General features: G+C 24.6%; 1 protein-coding gene across 1 annotated transcript in view; it reads right to left on the reverse strand.

Annotated features, from left to right (window-relative positions):
* The window catches only part of LOC122501897 (basement membrane-specific heparan sulfate proteoglycan core protein-like), a 185101-nt gene that overhangs the window by 15865 nt on the left and 148522 nt on the right, over positions 1–20714 (reverse strand). The window contains exons 3-6 of the mRNA XM_043611665.1: positions 15479–15689; positions 15079–15132; positions 8677–8840; positions 7799–7955 (exon numbers count right to left, since the gene is read on the reverse strand). Of these exons, the coding sequence (XP_043467600.1) occupies positions 7799–7955; positions 8677–8840; positions 15079–15132; positions 15479–15689 (586 nt within the window). The remainder of the gene's footprint in view (positions 1–7798; positions 7956–8676; positions 8841–15078; positions 15133–15478; positions 15690–20714) is intronic.

The raw sequence follows: 20714 nt of genomic DNA on the forward strand, positions 1-20714 counted from the left end.
TTTCGTAAAAATCAATTATTTAACAAAATTTTTATACAATTCTTCACAATAATTCAATTACATTCACTAATAATAACATTTTTTCATGGAAATTCAATTTTTTAAACAAATTTTTCATAAAATTTAAAGCAATAATTAAATTATTATCATAAATAATAGAATTCTTCTCAGGAATTTAATTATTTTTAATACAATTCTACAGGAATCGATCAGAAAATATAAGTATTTTTTAAAAATTTAATTATCAATTATTTAAATCAATTATTAAAAAAAATGTTTTTTCTAAAATTCTTTGGAAGAATTCAACTATTAACAAAAATATTAGAATTTTTCACAGGAATTCAACTATTTTCAAATATTTTAATAAAATTGTTCGAAAGAAATCAATTACTTTAAATACAATTTCAATTAAATTTTTGTTGCAATAATTCAATTATTTTTTTAAATTTAAATAAAATTCTTCCTAAGAATTAAATTATTTACATAAATAATTCTTCGAAAAAATTCAATTATGTCGATAAATAACAAAATTATTCCCGAAAATTCAATTATTTTAAAGTATTTTAGTAAAATTCATTGCAAAATTCAATTATTTTCATAAATAACAATATTCATTACATACAAAAATTTAATTATTTTTAAAAGTAATAAATTTCTTCTTGGAAATTTAATTATTTAAAAAAATTATAATAAACTCATTTGCAAGAATTCTATTTTATGATTTTCATTAATTTTTAGCTTTTTAGGAATACAATTATTTTCAAAAAAAAATTTAATAAAATGTCACACACACATTCAATTATTCTCAAAAATTTTAATAGAATTCTTTGTAAAATTTAATTATTTTTATAAACTTTTCGCAATTAAATAATTGTCAAGGAAATTCAATTTTTTAAAAAAATTTTTGATAAAAATTTTCACAATAATTCAATTATTTTCATAAATAATAAAATCTTCTCAGGAATTTAATTATTTTTATAAATAATAAAATTCTTTGCAACTATTAAATTATTTTCACAAATAATTAAATTTATCACAGGATTTAAATTATTTTTAATACAATTTTACAGGAATTGCTCAAAAAATGTAATGACATATTTTTAAAAATTTAATTTCAATTCCTCGAAAAAATCAATTATTTAAAAGAATGTTTTTTAAATTTCTTTAGAAGAATTCAATTATTTACTATAATATTAGAATTTTTCACAGAAATTCAATTATTTTTAAATATTTCAATAAAATTGTTTGAAAAAAAAATAATTTTAAATACAATTTTAATTAAATTTTTTTTAAATAGTTTAATTATTCTTTAAGATTTTAATAAAATTCTTCACAAGAATTCAATTATTTTTAAAATTAATAAATTTCTTCTTGGAAATTCAATTATTTAAAAAAATTATAATGAAATCGTTCGCAAGAATTCAATTTTATTATTTTCATGAATAATAAAATGCTATTTAAGAATTCAATTATTTTCAAAAAAATTTAATAAAATGCCAGTCAGATATTCAATTATTCTTAAAAGATTTAATAGAATTATTTGTAAAGTTTAATTATTTTTAAAAACTTTTCGCAATTCAATGATTTTCAATATCAACTATTTTCATAAAATTTTCAAACAGAATTCAATAATTTAAAAAATTTTTTGTAATAATCTTCGTAAGAATTCAATTCTTTACATGAATAATAAAAATTTCTCAGGAATTCAATTATTTAAATTAGAATTTGCATTAAATTAGTCGAAAGTAATCAATTATTAAATTTTTTTATAAAATTCTTGGCAAGAATTAAATTATTTGTATAAATATTTAAATTCTTTCATGAATAATAAAATTCGTTGCAGGAATTCATTGATTGATTACCAGAATAAGGAAGAAGTAAATATTTTTTATGATAATTGGAAAAAAGCCAAGACAATAAATATAGAATGGAATATTTGTCAGTTTTGTGAAGTGTCTAAAACGGGTTTTTTTGGTCGTCAAGTTTAATTTTTCGATAGCTACTTTTTTACTACTTTTTTTTTTAGTTTGAAACATATTTTTTTATATAATTATTGTCGAGTGCGAAGTCTGACATAGTCAAAGTATATAAATTTTCAGTTTTTTCAATATTTTCATCGTTCGACATAGTTTCCTATAAATTGTGCCCATAGTCAAAATATATTAATTTTGTGGGTTTAAAATTTTTTTGACATTGCCCATAGTTTACCAGATTCTCCAGAATCTGGTCATGATCACAGTTATTAAAATATAAAAAAGTCACTTGCTGCTTAAACTAAAGAGTAACAGTTTCTAAAAATCGGATACCAAATGAAAAACATGATTGCCCTCAGATGCAATTTGCAAAATATGCAACAACTATTGAATGTCTAAATTTGAGATTCAGAGAATGAGAGAGAAAGGGGGAGGGAGAGATAGTATATATATGGTAAGAGACAATGTATATATTTGCAAATACGAGAATATATGTCAACATACATCTCTGCGACAGCATCTAGGAAAAATTGCGACTTCCGCAACAGAATTCACGATAATAGAGACCACCCTGTGAATCTAGCATGCAAGCTTATACTGTTCCACTTCTCAACTCTCTCTCTCTCTCTCTCTCTCTCTCTCTTCTTCCTTGCCATCCTATCCTTACATTGTAGTTCCAAAGGGATCAAGTAGACAAATAGTTGGAAAGTGATATACAGTTATTTTCAAGAAATTCTAGAAGCCAGACGGAAATAATGTCATAGGTGCGTATAAACTTCTATTTCTGAATAATGTTTCTTGCATTGTTGACATTATTTCTTTTATTATTTATTACCATAATTTTTCGATATTATAGACCAAAATTTGCAAACTCTCACTGCAACTCACTTTTACTATCCAATATATAAAAGACTGTATGTATACACAGTCCTTCAAGATCTAAAAATAAATGTAAAGTTTCAGTCGTATTTATTGGGAAAATAGTTCTCGTCTGACTAAACTTTGATATTTACTACTGAGAACAATGAAAATGCATTGTCTGTCTTAAAAATGTTGCATTTTAATTTAAGATTTCCTTGACACCTCAAAATAAGACTTTTAAGACAATTTTTTTTTTTAAGACAGTTTTTCGATGGATATCAAATTAAGACAAAAAACGAATCAAAAGTGTTGCGAAGCAACGTTTTAATTCGTTTTTTGTCTCAATTTGATATCCGTAGAAAAACTAAGTTAATATTTAAATAAGAATTCTTTTTAATTCTTTTTTTGATTGAAATATTCTTTTAAGAATTAAGAAACCTTTCGGCTAATTGTAATTGTACTTTTTTACTAATTCCAAAAATTAAAAGTTTACAATTTTTTGAAATGAATAAAATTAGATTATGATGAATCAAATTATTTAATGAAATTAACAAAAAATAAATTTAGAAGCTAAATTAAAAAATTGAAAATAAATTGAAACTATGAAAAAACTGAAATATAAAATTTATTGACATAATTGCCATTTACTTTTTTAGTCGTAATTACCTGTATTCAAGATGTCTGTCTGACTAAAACATGAGTTTACTACTGAAACAACAGTTTATATGTCAATTTAGAACATTTTTGTCTGAGTGCAACTGACTTTTACTACTGCCACTGCAGTTACTCTCATACATACATATAGATTCTTATACGAATAATTCTTGTCTGACTGGAACCGTCTTTTTCTACTGACAAGCGAGACAGACAAATTTTAAATTGGAAAATTTATCTTATTTTTATTTCTAAACCACTGAAAATATATTTAAATCGTTTGTCTTTCTGAAATTAAATTTTGTCTCATTAACATTAAAATTATTTTGTCTGGCTAAAACTGTATTTTACTACTTAAAATCTGCATTTGTACTTAAAATCTACATTTGTACTTAAAATTATTAAAGTACCACTTTATTATATTATTTATTACTACTGATAACTAAGAATTTCAAAATGTTCTCTGTTATTACAATGAGAGAACGATTTATTTGATTTAAAATTAAATTTTTTAAAAATTATATTCAATTAATCATTAAAAATAATGAACTTACAGAGAAATTTTAGTTTAAACTTAAAAACAGAAAAAAATTGAATTTTGGATAAGTTACAAATTATTGCAGAAATCCAATTATTTTCAAAAGTATAATAAAATTCTTCGCAGAAATTCAATTATATTCCAAAATTTTTTTTATATTCTAATAAAAATTTCAATTATTTTATAAATAATTTTATAACTTTTCATAAATAATAAAATTCTTCTTGAAATAAAATTTCAATTACTTTATAAATAATTTATTATTTATAAATAATTTTATTACTTTTTATAAATGAACCGTTCGCTCGAATAACGGCTTAAGTGTTTTTGAGGCATTTTGGAAAGTCTTAAAATTAACACTAATTTATAAATTATAGGTAATTTAAAGCATTACTATTTAATTTAATAGGTTTTGCTTTAAACAATTCCAATCAAACATTATAATTTAGATGTTAATTAACAGGATGGTAAGCGTCTTTTGAAAAACGGCTTAAATCAACTTAAGCCGTTGTTCGAGCGAACGGTTCAAATAATAAAATTCTTCCCCGAAATTCAAATATTTTTAAAAATTTTAATAAAATTCTTGGCTAAAACTCAATTGTTTTCCTCAATTCTTTGATTTTTAATATCTACTATTTTAATAATATTTTCCAAAAAAATTCAATTATTTAAAAGAAATTTTAATAAAATTCTACGCAAACATTTAATTATTTTCATAAATAATACAAATTTCACAGCAATTCAATTATTTGCAAATTTCTTCTCAATAATTCAATTATTTTCATAAGTAATAAAACTTTTTGCAGGGTAAGAATTAATTTCATAAATAATAAAACTCATTGCAAAATTCCAATTATTCTTATTATAATTTTAATCGAAATTCTCGAAAAATGTAATTATTCTTAAAAATTTTATTAAAATTCGTCAAAAGAATAATTGAATTATTTAAAAAGTTGTTGATAAACGTCTTTATGAGAATTCAATTTTCAGAAATCTTCAATTCTTCCAAAAATTATTTACTTTTGAATTTAAATAATTAAATTCTCGTAGAATTTTCTAATAGAAATTGATTTAAAAATGAATTTCAGTTAAAATTTTAAATATTTTTTAGAATTTTATTTAAAAATTCTAGAAAATAATAATTGAATTAATATATTAATTTATTGATATTAATATTGATATTATCATTATTATTAATATTAATATTGATATTATTATTATTATTATTAATATATTGATATTTTTAATAATTTCTTTTTGTCAACTGTATAAGAGTAGAAAAATTTTGATGGCTGACTAAAATTTACTTTCACTACTGAAACTAAAAATATAATTATTAAACACATGTTGACTGACTAAATAATACTACTGTAAATATAATTACAAAAATTTAGAAAAATTATAAGTCACTGAAACTAATTGTGCCAAGATGGTAAAATTATAAGAATTCAGGAAACATTTGTCTGACAACAACTGTCTTCTACTACTTACACTAAAATTAGAAGACTTTTTAAAAAGTTTCGTCTCTCCGAAACTTCTTTCCCTTGGGGACAAAAATACAAAACTTTGTGAACAAAATTTAGTCTGACCTGAACCGTCTTTTACTACTTATTGTATTTTAAAAAATCATTCCAGTATACTACAATTCCAGGAACAGAAAATTATTCTAGTAAAATTCCATAGAATTTTTTTTTTACTATATTAGAATAATTCTCTAACTTACTGAAATTATTATTTGCTAGTAAAAAATTACTAAATTAAAAATAAAAAATTTAATTAAAAAATTAAATTAATTAATTAATTAATTAATTAATTAAATTAATTTGTTTAAAATTAAAATTACGTCTTCTAGAAAAATTATAATTGAATTTGAAAATTTAACATTGAACTGGTTTTCTTTGATAAAAATAAATTCTTGCGTTGAAAAGAATAAAGTAACTAAAGGGAATGAGCATTTTCAATTACCTCTCTTTTAATATTAAATTTCAAGTAGAAATTAAAACCAAGCACTGTATTTAACGTCATATATAAATACTGCGACAAACGAGTAAAATCTTAATTTAAAGTACTAAAATATCTATCAGTTTCTTCGTTTTCCACAAAAGTATTACTCGAATTAAATTACAAATTTGCTGCACGAGACGAGAATGAAATTCCACTCTTTTGAGAGGATTTGTCACACTAATTAGAATGGTTCAGATTGCACTGGAAGAAATTTAAAGAGCTATCTCCCTTTACTACATCTTGTTTTTTTGGTTTCCCTTATTATAATATAAAAGCTATATTTACTCTTACAAATTCGAATTATTTTCTCTTCTATCGAAAAAGAGCAAAAAGAATTCTATTGTTTACATATTTTACCATGTATTTAAATACATGGTAAAATATTTAAACAATACAATTTAAAAAAAAATTTTTTTTTTTAAATGAATTCTATTGTTTAAATATTTTACCATGTATTTAAATACATGGTAAAATATTTAAACAATAGAATTCTTTTTGCTCTTTTTCGAAAGAAGAGAAAATAATGTAATAATCAAAAATCCAAGATTATATATTAAATCTTTATATATAAGCTCTTCAAATTTTATATATATACTGAATGCTGTTTATCAAATTTTGAAATTTAATTCTCAATAAAATGTTCTGTGTAGGAATAATTGAGTTTCATATTGTAAATAATCTCAGTTGAGGTTTGTTTACAATGTTATTGAACGTGTATACGTTATGATAAAAATCAATTTAAGTATTTTGTGTACAAACCGGTTTTTAAAAACCAAAATCCATGAAAAGCGCTCTGAAATAATGTTTCAGTAGTTATACAATGTATTTGAAATTTTGAAGGTACTATATTTAAAATGTAGTATTGTTATTTTAGTAAATTGTAACAAAATAACAATGGTATCAATATTATCGACCAATAGATTTACATTATCTAAAATGTAAATAAATTTTATAGAATTTTCAACTAATTAAATATTCTTGAAATGCTTTTCAAAAAAAGATGCGCTTTTTTAGGTTTATCAAGATTGAAAATAATTCTTATAAACAATTAAAATATTCTGAGAAATTCTAAAACTGATTAGGTAAATAGAAAAAAATGCTTGTAAAAATATATTTATTTGCAAACAACTTTAATTGTGGATTTAATTGTAACTCTGTAAAAATAAGAATTATTTGCAAAAATTCGATTACCTTTGAACAATTAAATTAAAATTTTTTTTTACCAATTTTTATCGGTTTATTAAAATTTTTCAAATTTAGAAACATTTTCGAAACTTCATTTACTTTGGAAATTCATAATTTTAAATTTTATCAAATTTAACTAATGTTACACTGAAAAAAAATTATTTGATTAAAATAACCGATTAATTGACTATTATCAATTAAATATTTAGTTGAATCAAAAAATATTTATTGGAGTCAATTAAATGGTTCAATTCATATTTAAACCAATAATTTCAGTATTTGAAGCAAATATGAATTAAACCATTAAATTGACCCCAATGAATAGTATTTGATTCAATTAAATATTTAATTGATAATAGTCAATTAATCGGTTATTTGAATCAAATAATTTTGCACGAATTGTTAATCGTAAAGAAAACTGAATAAAAAAATGAAAAACTCTTCAAAAACTAAATTATTTGAGATACAATTTGGATTTTTTTATGTTGCACTTAACTCAAAAAATATTAAATGGAACATTTTGTATTTTATTTGTAGGTGCAAGTGACAGTTGGAAAAATTAAAAGGGGAATAAAATGTTTACCTGGATCAACGATTAAGGTGATGGTGTCTTGTAGACCTTCGGTTGGTCTACACGAATATTTTCCAGAGTCGTCTGGAGTAACGGATGCGAGTGTCGCTGACGAAATCGTTTGTGCCGAACTTTTTTCAGTCTCAACATTAATGCCTCCTCGTTTTGCCTAAAAATAATTATTCAAATTTTTTCTATTTTCTATTTTTTACTCTCAAAAATCAGTGAAATTTCCCTGCATACCGAATACAATTTTTTCCTAAAATTTTCAACGCTAATATGCTTCAGTTTTTGTCCATCACTGTAAAAAAAATCTTGTTTTAAGCCTAATTTTGACTAAAACAACTTATATTAGTCCAAATATTGAATAAATTTCTGATTAGAAAATTGATATTAAAGCCTGAAATTGACAAATTTTTATTTTAGGCCCAAAAATGAGTTGAATTTAAGAAAAAGAACATGTTTTTCCTTTAAGTACTTTAAAAAAGTAAGTACTTTTACTTATCGTGAAATTTAGATTGATTTGATACTTTCTATTCGTTTGAATTAACTTCGTACTCACATCAGAAGAATTTCACTAAATTGCAAGCATTTTCACTGCGAATAAATGAAATTTCACATTTGGATTTAGGCATAGCCAGAGAGTTAATTACTGATTGGTATGCAGGGAAAATTTCACTGAGAGTACGAATAAAGAGAAAGATTTCATTTTTAATTTTACAGTGAAAAGTACTAATAGTTTTTGTTTTATGATTTGTGTTTTTGTTTGAAAAAAAAAAGTAATTTGAAAGAATGATGTTTTTTTGTATGTATACATAATAGTAAATGTAAATAGCAATTTGAAAGAAGAGAAGAATGTTGGATGTGTTGAGATTTGAATCGTAAATTACCAGGATTGTCAGGAGTTTATTATCTCGAAGCCATTGTACAGCCCTGATGGGACGCGTCTGATAGGGGGAGGTTATGACACACCTTAGGGTGATTGTCGACCCGGAAGGCACCCTTTGCTCACGTGGTCCCATTATAGCCGCGACTGGCGCTGTACTCTCGAAACCTGAAAGACACGTTCGAACAAATATCTTGCTTACAAAACATGATTTCAACAAATTTGCCAATTATCACTTTACTCTTAACTTTCACTCAATTATCTTCAAACTAAAAACTCCATTTTGTTGTATAAACCTTATTTTTCGGTTATTTTAAATGTTTGGTAGAACTAAGAAATTTTCTATTTCCCTAACCTTCCACTGATTTCTAAATTCAATTCTTCAAAACTTTAATAACTTTCCTAAATACATAGAAAAAAAAGTGACATGATTTCTATTTTATTTTAAATCAATAGTACATGCTATCAATTTTTAATTTCATGAACAAATGACTCACAGAATGATTTTCATAAATAATAGAACTCATCGCAGAATTTAAATTATTTTTTAATACAATTTTTATCGAACTCCTCGAAAAATGTCATTATTCTTAAAAAATTTATTACAATTCATCAAAAGAATTCAATTATTTCAAAATTTGTTGACACAATTCTTTATGAGAATTCAATTTTAAGAAACATTAAATTATTCAATAAATTATTTACTTTTGCATTTAAAAATAATTAAATTCTTGTATGTAAATTTAAAAAACTTCAAAAATTGAATTTTAGAGAAGTTACAGATGATTTCAGAAATTCAATTATTTTCAAAAAGTAATAAAATTCTTTGCAAAAATTAAATTCTGTTCAAAAAATTTTTTTAAATTCCCGTCAAGAATTCAATTATTTTCAGAAATATTAAAATTCTTCTTCGAAATTAAATTATTTTCGATAATTCTAATAAAATTCTTGGCAAAATTTCAATTATTTTCAAAAATTTGTTTTAAATTTCTTTGCAATATTTCAATTATTTTTATAAATAATAAAATTTTTTTACAGGGATTCAATTATTTTTATAAATTATAAAACTCATCGCAGAATTCAATTATTTTCAAATATTTTAATAAAATTGTTCGATAGAAATCAATTATTTTAAATACAATTTTAATGAAATTTTCTTAAAATAATAATCCAATTATTTTTTTTGATTTTAATAAAATTCTTCCCTAGAATTTAATTATTTACATAATTAATTCTTCAAAATAATTCAATTATGTCGATAAATAACAAAATCATTCCTGAAAATTCAATTATTTTGCGGCATTTTAATAAAATTCTTTGCAAAATTCAATTATTTTTATAAATAACAATATTCATCACAAAAATTCAATTATTTTTATATATAATAATATTCATCACAAGAATTCAATTATTTTTGAAAATTTTTATAAAATTCTTTGCAGCTATTCAATTATTAACATAAATAATAAAAATCATTGCAGTATTTCAATTATTTTTGATACAATTTTAATCAAATTTCTCGAAAAATTTAATTATTCTTAAAAATTGTATTAAAATTCCTCGAAAGAATTCGATTTTATATGAAAATTTGTTGATAAAACTCTTTATGAGAAAATAATTTTAAGACTTTTTAAAAATAATTGAATTTCGAAAAGGTTTTAAATAAAAATCTTTGAAAATCTGAATTTTTCATATTTTTAACCAACAATTCTGTAGAATTAATTTTTTTTTGAAAAAGTTTGTTGAGTTTTATTTAATTATTTGAATTTTTTATTTTCTAATACATGTTTAATTGAAGATATTTTTCGAATAATCAAAATTCCGTAAAATTGAATTCTCAAAGAACTTTTTCAAAAATTATTAAAAATAATTGATTTGATAAATAATTGATTTAAAGATTAAATATAGTTAAAAATTCTATAATAATTTTAGAGTCAAAATTTAAATTATCTTAAGAAATAATAAAATTCTTCTAAATTCAATAATTTTCAAAAATTTTAATAAAATTCTTAGCAAAATTTTCAATTATTTTTAAGAAATTTCCTCAATTCAATTATTTTTAACAAAATTTTGATATAATTCTAGTCAAACATTTAATTATTTTCATAATTAATAAAAATTTCACAAGAATTCCATTATTTACAAATTTTTTATAAATTTTTAGCAATAATTCCAATATTTTCATAAATAATAACATTTTATACAGGGATTCAATTATTTTTGTGAATAATACAATTCTTTTAAGGAATTTAGTTATTTTCATAAATAATAAAATTTTTTACTGGGATTTAATTATTTTCAAAAAAAAAAAAAATTCTTTTTAGGAATTCAATTATTTTCATAAATAATAAAATTCATCGCAGAATTTGAATTATTTTTAATAAAATTTTAATCGAGTTCCTCAAAAAAGTAATTATTCTTTAAAATTTCTTGATAAAATTCTTTATGTGAGTCCAATTTTAAGAAACATTCAATTATTCATTAAATTATTTTTGTATTTATATAATTTAATTCTCGTAGAATTTTCTGGTAAAAATTGATTTAAAAATGAAAAATTATTAAAAAATAATTTATTTTAAAAAATAATTTTAGTTGAAAATTCTAGAAAATAATAATTAAAATGATGAAAATAATTTTGAAAAAATTACTGTAACTAATGATTTTATTACTCGGCCAATCTTTAATTATTAAAAAACATGAAGAAAGCGATTACTCCGAGTCGAAGACTCGAAGTGATCGATTTCTTCGTGTTTTATTATTTATTAGGTTATTTTACCCAAAAATTGTTTTTTTCAAACAAATTTTTCCCTTTCAAGAAAACAGACCTCATTACTGATTCAACATCATACTCAGCGTTTTGTTTTATTTACATTATTATAAAACAGGCAAAAATAATTTTTCTCACTAAAGGAAAATAAAATAAAGAGATGCGTCTTAGAATTGCGGAAATTATTTTCAAAGCAAGTAATATACCCCTTCATGTAGGATAAAAATATTAAAATAAAACCTGAATTCCAAGGGATAAAATTAACTTAACACGGATTTAAGTATAAAAATCATGCGTCTCGCAGCCAGACGGTGTAGTAATTTAAGAAGGTTAAGTATGATAATGTTAAGACTTGAATTCATTATTCAAAGTGGACTGCAGTTGAGACTCATTTTACGCGCCAGTCTTTCTGGCCTTGGAGTTTCGGGGTAGAAGACCAGTGCAGGACTACCTGGATTAAGGGCAATCCTATTAGACTTAATTTAAGTCCGTGAGAACTGCATTTCCTGGCACGAAATATCTATATATATACACAAACGTTATGTATTTTTACTAACTCGTTGAAAATTTCTTCCTCGCCAATGTCTTTCTCATTACAATCGTCTTCTATATCCGCGCGCATACAACATTTAAATCGAAAAGGAAATTGAGAAAAAAGTCACTCACACAGAAAATAAAACTTTAATATATTCAATTAAGGAGTTACAAACCTTCTTGTCAGGGGAAAATTTATTTATTTATCATACTAACCATTAAGACCTGATGGAAAATTTCGGACATTGCAGTTTTTATTCTTTCTAACTTTATTAAATCAATTTTTAACTTAATAATAACGAACAACAAGAATTTACAATTTTTAATTTTTAATTTATTCATTTAGTTATTATAATTACTTTTCACAAGTACAGACTTCGCACTCGATAATTAATTTTAGAAAAGTAGCAAAAAGTATCTTTCAAACTAAAAAAAGTAGCTATCGAAAAATTAAACTTGACGACCAAAAAAACTCGTTTTTTTACTTCTTTCTTAACCTGCTAATAAATTGAATTTCTGCAACGAATTTTATTATTCATGAAAGAATTTAAATATTCAGAAAAATAATTTAATTCTTACGAAGAATTTCATAAAAATTCTTAAATAATTCATTTCTTTCAACTAATTTTATGCAAATTCTAATTGAATTCCTGAGAAATTTTTCTTATTCGTGAAAAGAATTGAATACTTAAAAAGATTTTTACACAAAATTTTTTAAATAATTGAATTCTGTTTGGAAATTTTATGAAAAATAGTAGATATTGAAAATCATTGAATTGTGAAAAGTTTTTAAAAATAATTAAATTTTACAAAGAATTTTATTAAGATTTTTAAGAATAATTAAATGTCTGTGTGGCATTTTATTAAATTTTTTTGGAAATAATTGAAATCCAAAAAGAATTTTGTCATTTATGAAAATAATAAAATTGAATTCTTGTGAAAGATTTTATTAGAATTTTTTAAAATAATTGAATTTCCAAGAAGAAATTTATTACTTTTAAAAAAAATTGATTTCTTTTAATGAATATTGTTATTTATGAAAATAATTGAATTTTGCAAAGAATTTTATTGAAATGCCTTAAAATAATTGAATATTCGGGGAAATTTTGTTATTTATCGACATAATTGAATTCTTTTGAAGAATTAATTATGTAGGTAAATAATTGAATTCTAAGGAAGAATTTTATTAAAATCTAGAAGAATAATTGAATTATTTCAAAAAGTTGAATTAAAATTGTATTTAAAATAATTGATTTCTTTCGAACAATTTTATTCAAATATTTGTAAATAATTTAATTCCTGTGAAAAATTCTAATTTATTTTTGTAAAGAATTAAATTCTTCCAAAGAATATGAAAACAAACATTTTTTTAAATAATTGATTTCTTCGAGGAATTGAAATTAAATTTTTAAGAATAATAAATTATCTTTGAATAATTCCTGTAAAATTGTATTAAAAATAATTGAAATCCTGCGATGAATTTTATAAAAATTTCCAAAAATAATTGAATTCTTGTGATGATTATTATTATTTATAAAAATAATTGAATTCTTGTGATGAATATTGTTATTTATGAAAATAATTAAATTTTGCAAAGAATTTTATTAAAATGCCTCAAAATAATTAAATTTTAGGGAATAATTTTGTTATTTATCTTTAATAATTGAATTCTTTTAAAGAATTAATTATGTAAATAATTCAATTCTAGGGAAGAATTTTACTAAAATCTAAAAGAATAGTTAAATTATTATTTCAAAAAGTTGAATTAAAATTGTATTTAAAGCAATTGATTTTCTATCGAACAACTTTATTAAAATATTTTAAAATAATTTAGTTTCTGTAAAAACTTTTAATATTTTTGTAAAAAATTGAAGTCTTTCAAAGAATTTTAAAACCACATTTTTTCAAATAATTGATTATTTCGAGGAATTGAAATTAAATTTTTAAGAATAATTACATTTTTTGAGCAATTCCTGTAAAATTGTATTAAAAATAATTAAAATCCTGCTATTTATTATTTATAAAAACAATTGAACAGTTACTAAGAACTTTATTCAAATTATCAAAAAAATTAAATTCCTGAGAAGTATTTAATTATTTATGAAAATAATTGAATTATTTTGAAAAATTTTATTAAAATTTTTTTAAAAAATTGAATTTTTGTGAAAAATTTTGTTATTTTTAAAAATAATTGAACTCTTTATAAGAATTTTATAAACATTGTTTTAAATAATTAATTTTCTCGAATGTATAATAAATATTATGAAAATTTTATTTTATATAATTGAATTCTTGTGGAAAACTTTATTTGTGAAAATAATTGAATTCTTCGATTAATTATTTTAAAATAGTATTAAAAATAATTGAAATACTTCTATGAGTTTTATTATTTATGAAAATAATTGAATTTTTTAAAAAAATTGAATTGTTTTGCGAAATTTTATGAAAATGCTAGATACTGAAAATAATTGAATTTCGAATATTTTTTGAAAATAATAATTGAATCGTTTTAAAGAATTTGATTCTAAATTTTGAGAATAGTTTTTTAATTTTTAGTATTAGCGAATTTAAAGTAGTGGAAATTCTCAAAAAAAAAAGAAATATTATCTTTTAGTGGTTAAAGTCTAAAAAAAAAGTATCTAAATATTAGCATACCGTAATAAAAATAGTAAATAGTAGGTTTTAGTATAGATGTGTGCGAAGCCTGCGAGTACAATTGTATTTTTTCTTATTGTAAAGTTTGAATGAATATAGAAATTGTAAACTTTCTAAAATTTTTCCCAAACAAACAGGGTCATAACTCCTTAAATATACAATAAATGTAATTACAATTTTCCCTAAATTTTTCGCATTAAATAAACTTTTTGAAAACTAATTCGGTATTTTAGAGAATTTACTATAACATAAAATTGTAACTACCTAAATAAAAAAGATAAACTTCAAAAACGAAGATGTTTTTATTAAACACTACTTCAACAATTCAAATTTTAAAATTAAAAAGCAACTATTTATTTAAACAAAACTAAATACGTCTTAATTCCCACACAGAACATTTTTTTTTTCGCCAAACAAAAAAAAAGTAGAAAAACTGAAAACATAACTTACTTATTCGGGTTTGTTGAGAAAAAGGTTCATCGAACCCTTCAGGTTTATCAGGATCTAGAAGGAAAACAGAACAAAACGAAAATTGAAATCACATAAAAAAAACGAGTGGAATGTCAATATAATCAAGGAACTGAAATAGATTTTTTTTCTTCGGTGTGGGATAATTTCGTTCTTTCTAGAATGAAGTGCTTTAATAAATTTCTCATTTATTCAATCTTTTTTTTCAATAGAAAATTTCTCTCATTCGTTTTCAAGACTTTCTTTTCGAACTTGCAAATTGTCTATAGAAATCAATCAGACGAATGACAAGGTAGAAAGCAAAGAGAGAAAGAGAGAGAAGGATTGAATAATCGATTCATATATATGTACGTATATATATATATAAAGAAAAGACAATTACCTCGTACAAAAAGCTGAACTGCATACATGATTTTTGGTTCAGTGTTGACCTGACATTCGTACTTTCCAGAATCTGTCTTTTTGGCACGATCCAGTCGTAGCGTCCAAGCATCACTTCCAGGCGAGTGCTGCGGGCTAAATCTCGAATCTGAACTGAAGGTAATCTCACTTGTGGTCAAGATGTGAAGATCTCTACTTCTCATCCAGGATACCTTTTAAGAGAAAAGTAATTCTGTTAAATATATTATTACTGTTATTTATTTTTCACATTTTATTAATAATATTATTCATTTATTTTTGTAGGATTTATAATAGTGATAACACAAATACTTTGAAATATATGAATTTAATAATAATAATTGTTGAAAGTTACAAAATACAATTCTTTGATAAGCGTCTTACAAAAACAATGTTGCAGCGCGTCGTGTCAATTTCTATATTCTAACCTAAAAAAACTATGGTAATCAATAATGCATCCGCATTATTGATCGATGGCGCTACGAACGATTACCGCCAATTTCAAATAAGTATTTCAATACAAAGTACAGGATGATTATTTTCTACAACTCGGCCATCCTACATTGTCATACGCCACGAATGACTAATTTTTGGAAACCCACGGTTTCATGTATTCTGCGCAAGTGCTTGTGTTCATAGGGCCTTCACCATTGCCAACGCGTTTTACATCATAAGTGTTATTGAATTTCACTTTGGTGATTTTGTAAGGACCTAAGTACTTAAGTTTCAACTTGCTACCCGGAATCATTTGGGTGCGTTTAATGGCTACGAGGTCTCCTTCTGCGTATGTCGATGGTTCTCTTCTGCGTAAATTGTAAGATTTCCTATTCTCTTGCTGAACTTTTAAAATTTGTGATTTAGCTTGTTGTCGAAGATCGTTCCTTGACTCGTCAAGTTGATTTTGCCACTCTAACTCTAAAATTTCTGCCAATTCCAAATCATCTGCTCGTCGCATTTCCACTCCAGTAAGTAAGCGGAAAGGAGTCATTCCAATACTCCGTTGAAACGTCGAATTCAAGGTCTGTTGAAGTTTATTAACGTGTTGGTACCATTTACTTGGATTGTCTATACACATTTTCGATAAGGTTGGTATAATGACACGGTTAATGCGTTCAACTTGTCCATTAGCCCTCGGTAAACCAGTTGTTATTTGATGGTGTTTAATTTTCTCTTCGTTACAATATTCTTGAAATTCTTGCGATGTAAAGGCAGTGCCTCTATCCGAAATGATACGAACAGGATTTCCAAATATGAATTTTTGTCTGTTCAATCGATCTATGACTTCTTTTGTGGTAGTTGATTTTGTTGGGTAAAGCCAAACGAATTTCGAAAAAGCATCAACTACGACCAGTATATGCTTATACTGTTTACTAGTAGACTCGAGAGGTCCCAGGTGGTCAATGTGATAGGTGTGTAGTGGTAGGTCAGTTTTGTCGCTGTTATTCAAATAACCCTCTTTACGTCCTCCTTTTCGATTAATGACCAAACAGCTTACACAATTTCCTATAAATTTCGATACCTTATCTGATAGTGAGGAGATCACACCGTGCAGGAAGATGAATATTATCAACTTTCATTGTGGCAACTTTTTGTTACGATTTTATGATTCTACGAACCTTCCTGATGAAAATGCAGCTTTGACGAAAATCGTAACAGCTAATTCTTCAAAGATATTCGAATATTTATATAAATTGCAGCAGTTTCTTAAATCAATCTGTGTAAAGTTTTATGAATTGTGTTCGTTAGATAGTTCATATATTGTATGAACTAGCTACTCTTAGTTACTATAATCGTTTTCTATACCATACTATAATAATCAACTAAAATTCGCTGTTATTTCGTTTTTATCTTCAAATTTGTAAAATTTGGTGATTGTTTTCTAATTAAAATGAGGAAAACCTATTTTGCAAAAGACAAATAGAAAATATAATTGAAATACATTTTTAAATAATCTTAATAAAATAAATAAACATGACTGACTAATTTTTTAATTAATAAATAGTAAACGTGAATGACTAATACTAAAAAAATTACTAATAGCTAAATTTTTCGAAAATAAATAAACATGAATGACTTATTTTAATAAGATTGCTTAAAAATGTACTTTAATTATATTATTTTCTATTTGTCTTTTACAAAAGTTTTTCTTCATTTTAATTAAAAAACAATCACTAAATTTAACAAATTTAAAGATGATAATGAAATAACAGCGGATTTTAGTTGATTAATATACTATGATGTAAAAAACAATTTGCTCTTTTCCCTCGTATTTGATTTTTTACCGCCAGGACAGTACACTTTTTCTTGATTTACTTCATGAGTTTTGCCAAAAGACTTAGACATTGTTGACAACTATTTTAAGAATAGCTAGTTAATACAATTAAACGAACACACACAGTAAAAAGAAAGTCTTATTTTTAATCATGAAAGGTACCTTAATTTTTGATGCAACATTTTTAAGACAGCCTTTGTTTAATTTCAAATCATATTTTTTTTACTGAATTTAAATAGCAAAGCATACTGATTATCATTAAAGAATGTGCTGAATTTAAGGCAATTATGTTCAAAATCAGCAGATGTATGCCTAATATAAAAAAGTAGAACTGTAAATTCAGATTGCCTATCTTTATTTTCACACAAATCGATGAGTTTAAATTAAGACTGTCATTACTTTCAAGACTTGATTAATTCCAGATAGATTTTTACAAAAGATTTACTTTTTACTGTACAAATCAAAAAACAGTACGATCGATATTCGAGATATTTGTTAGTTTACAAGACATTCCAAGAAAAAACGTACATATGCTGCCGTACAAAATAAAAAAGTCTATAACTGACATTTGCTTTTAGGTTGTTTTTCACGTAGACAAACAAGCTAACAACAACCTAAAAACAAATTACAGTTATAGACTTTTTTATTTTGTACGGCAGTATACAAATATGTGAGATTTTATTTTCAACGCTTACTTATATTTCGCAATTTATAAAAATATTCTAATATCTTTGAAGAATTAGCTGTTACAATTTTCGTCAAAGCAGCATTTTTATCAGAAAGCTTTGTAGAATAATAAAATCGTAACAAAAAGTTGCCACAATGAAAGTTGATAATATTCATCTTCCTGCACGGTGTGAGATGAAATAATTTCTTCGAATAATTTCTTCCGTACGTTTGGCAGCAAAATGGCCACGCTGATGTGCTACACGGATTATTTCTTCTTCCATACAAGCAGGAATCACCAGTAAATCATCTCCATTTTCGAACTTATGAAGTAAACCATTTCGCATCACGTAGTTATCATTCAGTCCGTCATCAAGGGAGTCGACGATTTCTTTAATTTTCGGATCGTTCTGCTGTGCTTCTTTAAGTCGTGCGGTTATATCGTCGATTTCGATAGTAAAAACAGGGTAGCGACTTAAAGCGTCCACATGCCGCATTCTCTCGCCAGATCTGTGTTCTATGGTGCAAGAATATTCCTCAATAAGCTGCGCCCATCTCCAAATTTTGGGTGAAATTTCCTTTTTGTCCATTGTCTGCTTAAAGGCTGCACAATCTGTCACCACTTTGAAGTCGATGCCAAGCAGATAGACTCTGAATTTCTGTAAAGCACGAACAATTGCTAAGGCTTCTAACGTATAACTAGTCATTTTCTGTTCTGCGGGTGTCGTCTTATGGCTTAAGTAATGTGTTGGGTGAAACTTGTCGTCATCGGGTGAACGTTGTAACAAAATTGCCGCGGTTCCGTCTTTACACGCGTCAGTGTGTAATTCGGTTTCGTGTTCTCTATCAAAAAATTTCAATACAGGTTTTTCTGTGAGTATCTTTTTTAAATTTGTAAAGGCTTCTTGCTCTGAAGGACCAAATTGAAATTCCTTGTCTTTTTTCATCAAGTCGCTTAACGGTTTCGCTATTAAGGAGTACTTATTTATAAATTTTCGGAAATATCCCGTGAGACCAATGAAACTTTGTACATCTTTAACTGATTTCGGCTTCGGAAAATTGGTCACGGCCGATATTTTCCCAGGCGAAGGATAAATTTTTCCGTCTTCGATGACTTGCCCTAAATATTCGATTCTCTTTTTCAAAAGGTGACATTTCTTTTTGTTAATCTCGAGTCCATAGTCGCTAGCTACTATTAAAACAGTTTTCAAATTTTCTATCGCTTCCTGTTCGGTTTTCGCCAATATAATTATATCATCAAAGTATACGCATACAATTCCATTATTTATTAGAGGCCTAAAAATACAGTTAATGAAGCGCTGGAAAACTGCTGGTGAAACGCAAAGGCCAAAGGGAGCCTTCAAGAAAGCATACTGCCCTTTGTGTGTTACAAATGAAGTATACTTCTGACTTTCCTCGCTAACGCTTACATGAAAAAAACCGTTTTTCAAATCCAACGTACTAAATATTTTCGAATCTTTTAAGGCATCAATTAAATCTTCTATTAACGGAATAGGATATTTATCTTTTATAATAACTTTATTAATTCGTCGGTAATCGACACAAACTCGATATGTGCCGTCTTTCTTTTTAGTTAGTACTATAGGGCTTGCGTAGCCACAATTAATTGGTTTGATAATTTTAGCCTTTTCCCACACTTCAACTTGATCATCTACTACGTCACGCTCAACAATAGGTAAACGTCTTGGACTAGAATAAATCGGCTTGTCGTCATTTAAATTTATAGTTAATACAATTTCGGTAGTCTTAGTTTTATTCGGTTTATAACTTATTAAAAGAATTTCCGCTTGTTTACAAATAGAATCATCATCGAGAGGACCAACGTCGATTTCAATTTTTTCTGTTAAAGTTATATTTCCCAAAAATACATTTTGTTCGCATTTTATAATTTTAACGCCATTTTTATCGACTCGAACTTCTGCTAACGGCAATATATTACGGCCAATAATACATTTCATAGGCATAGAATCTACTGACACTACATCAAAATCCAAATTATACGCTTCATTGTCGATAAAAGTCTCTGCTTGAAAAGATCCCTTAGTCTCTACTTTGCCGCCGCCGAAACCTACTGCTTTACATTTCGAGTCTCTTAAATTAATTAATTTAAATTTTTCGAAAACGTCTTCGCGTATTAAGCTTAAAGCACTGCCGGTATCAACGAGAGCTTTCAGGGTTTCACCTTCTACGACTACTTCTTTATAACACGAATTTTCTTTTTCAGAATAAACAAAATCTATCCTGTTTTCCGTATTCGATG

This window comes from Leptopilina heterotoma, unplaced genomic scaffold, assembly GCF_015476425.1.
Source record: "Leptopilina heterotoma isolate Lh14 unplaced genomic scaffold, ASM1547642v1 Lhet_218, whole genome shotgun sequence".
Classification (NCBI taxonomy): Eukaryota; Metazoa; Arthropoda; class Insecta; order Hymenoptera; family Figitidae; genus Leptopilina; species Leptopilina heterotoma.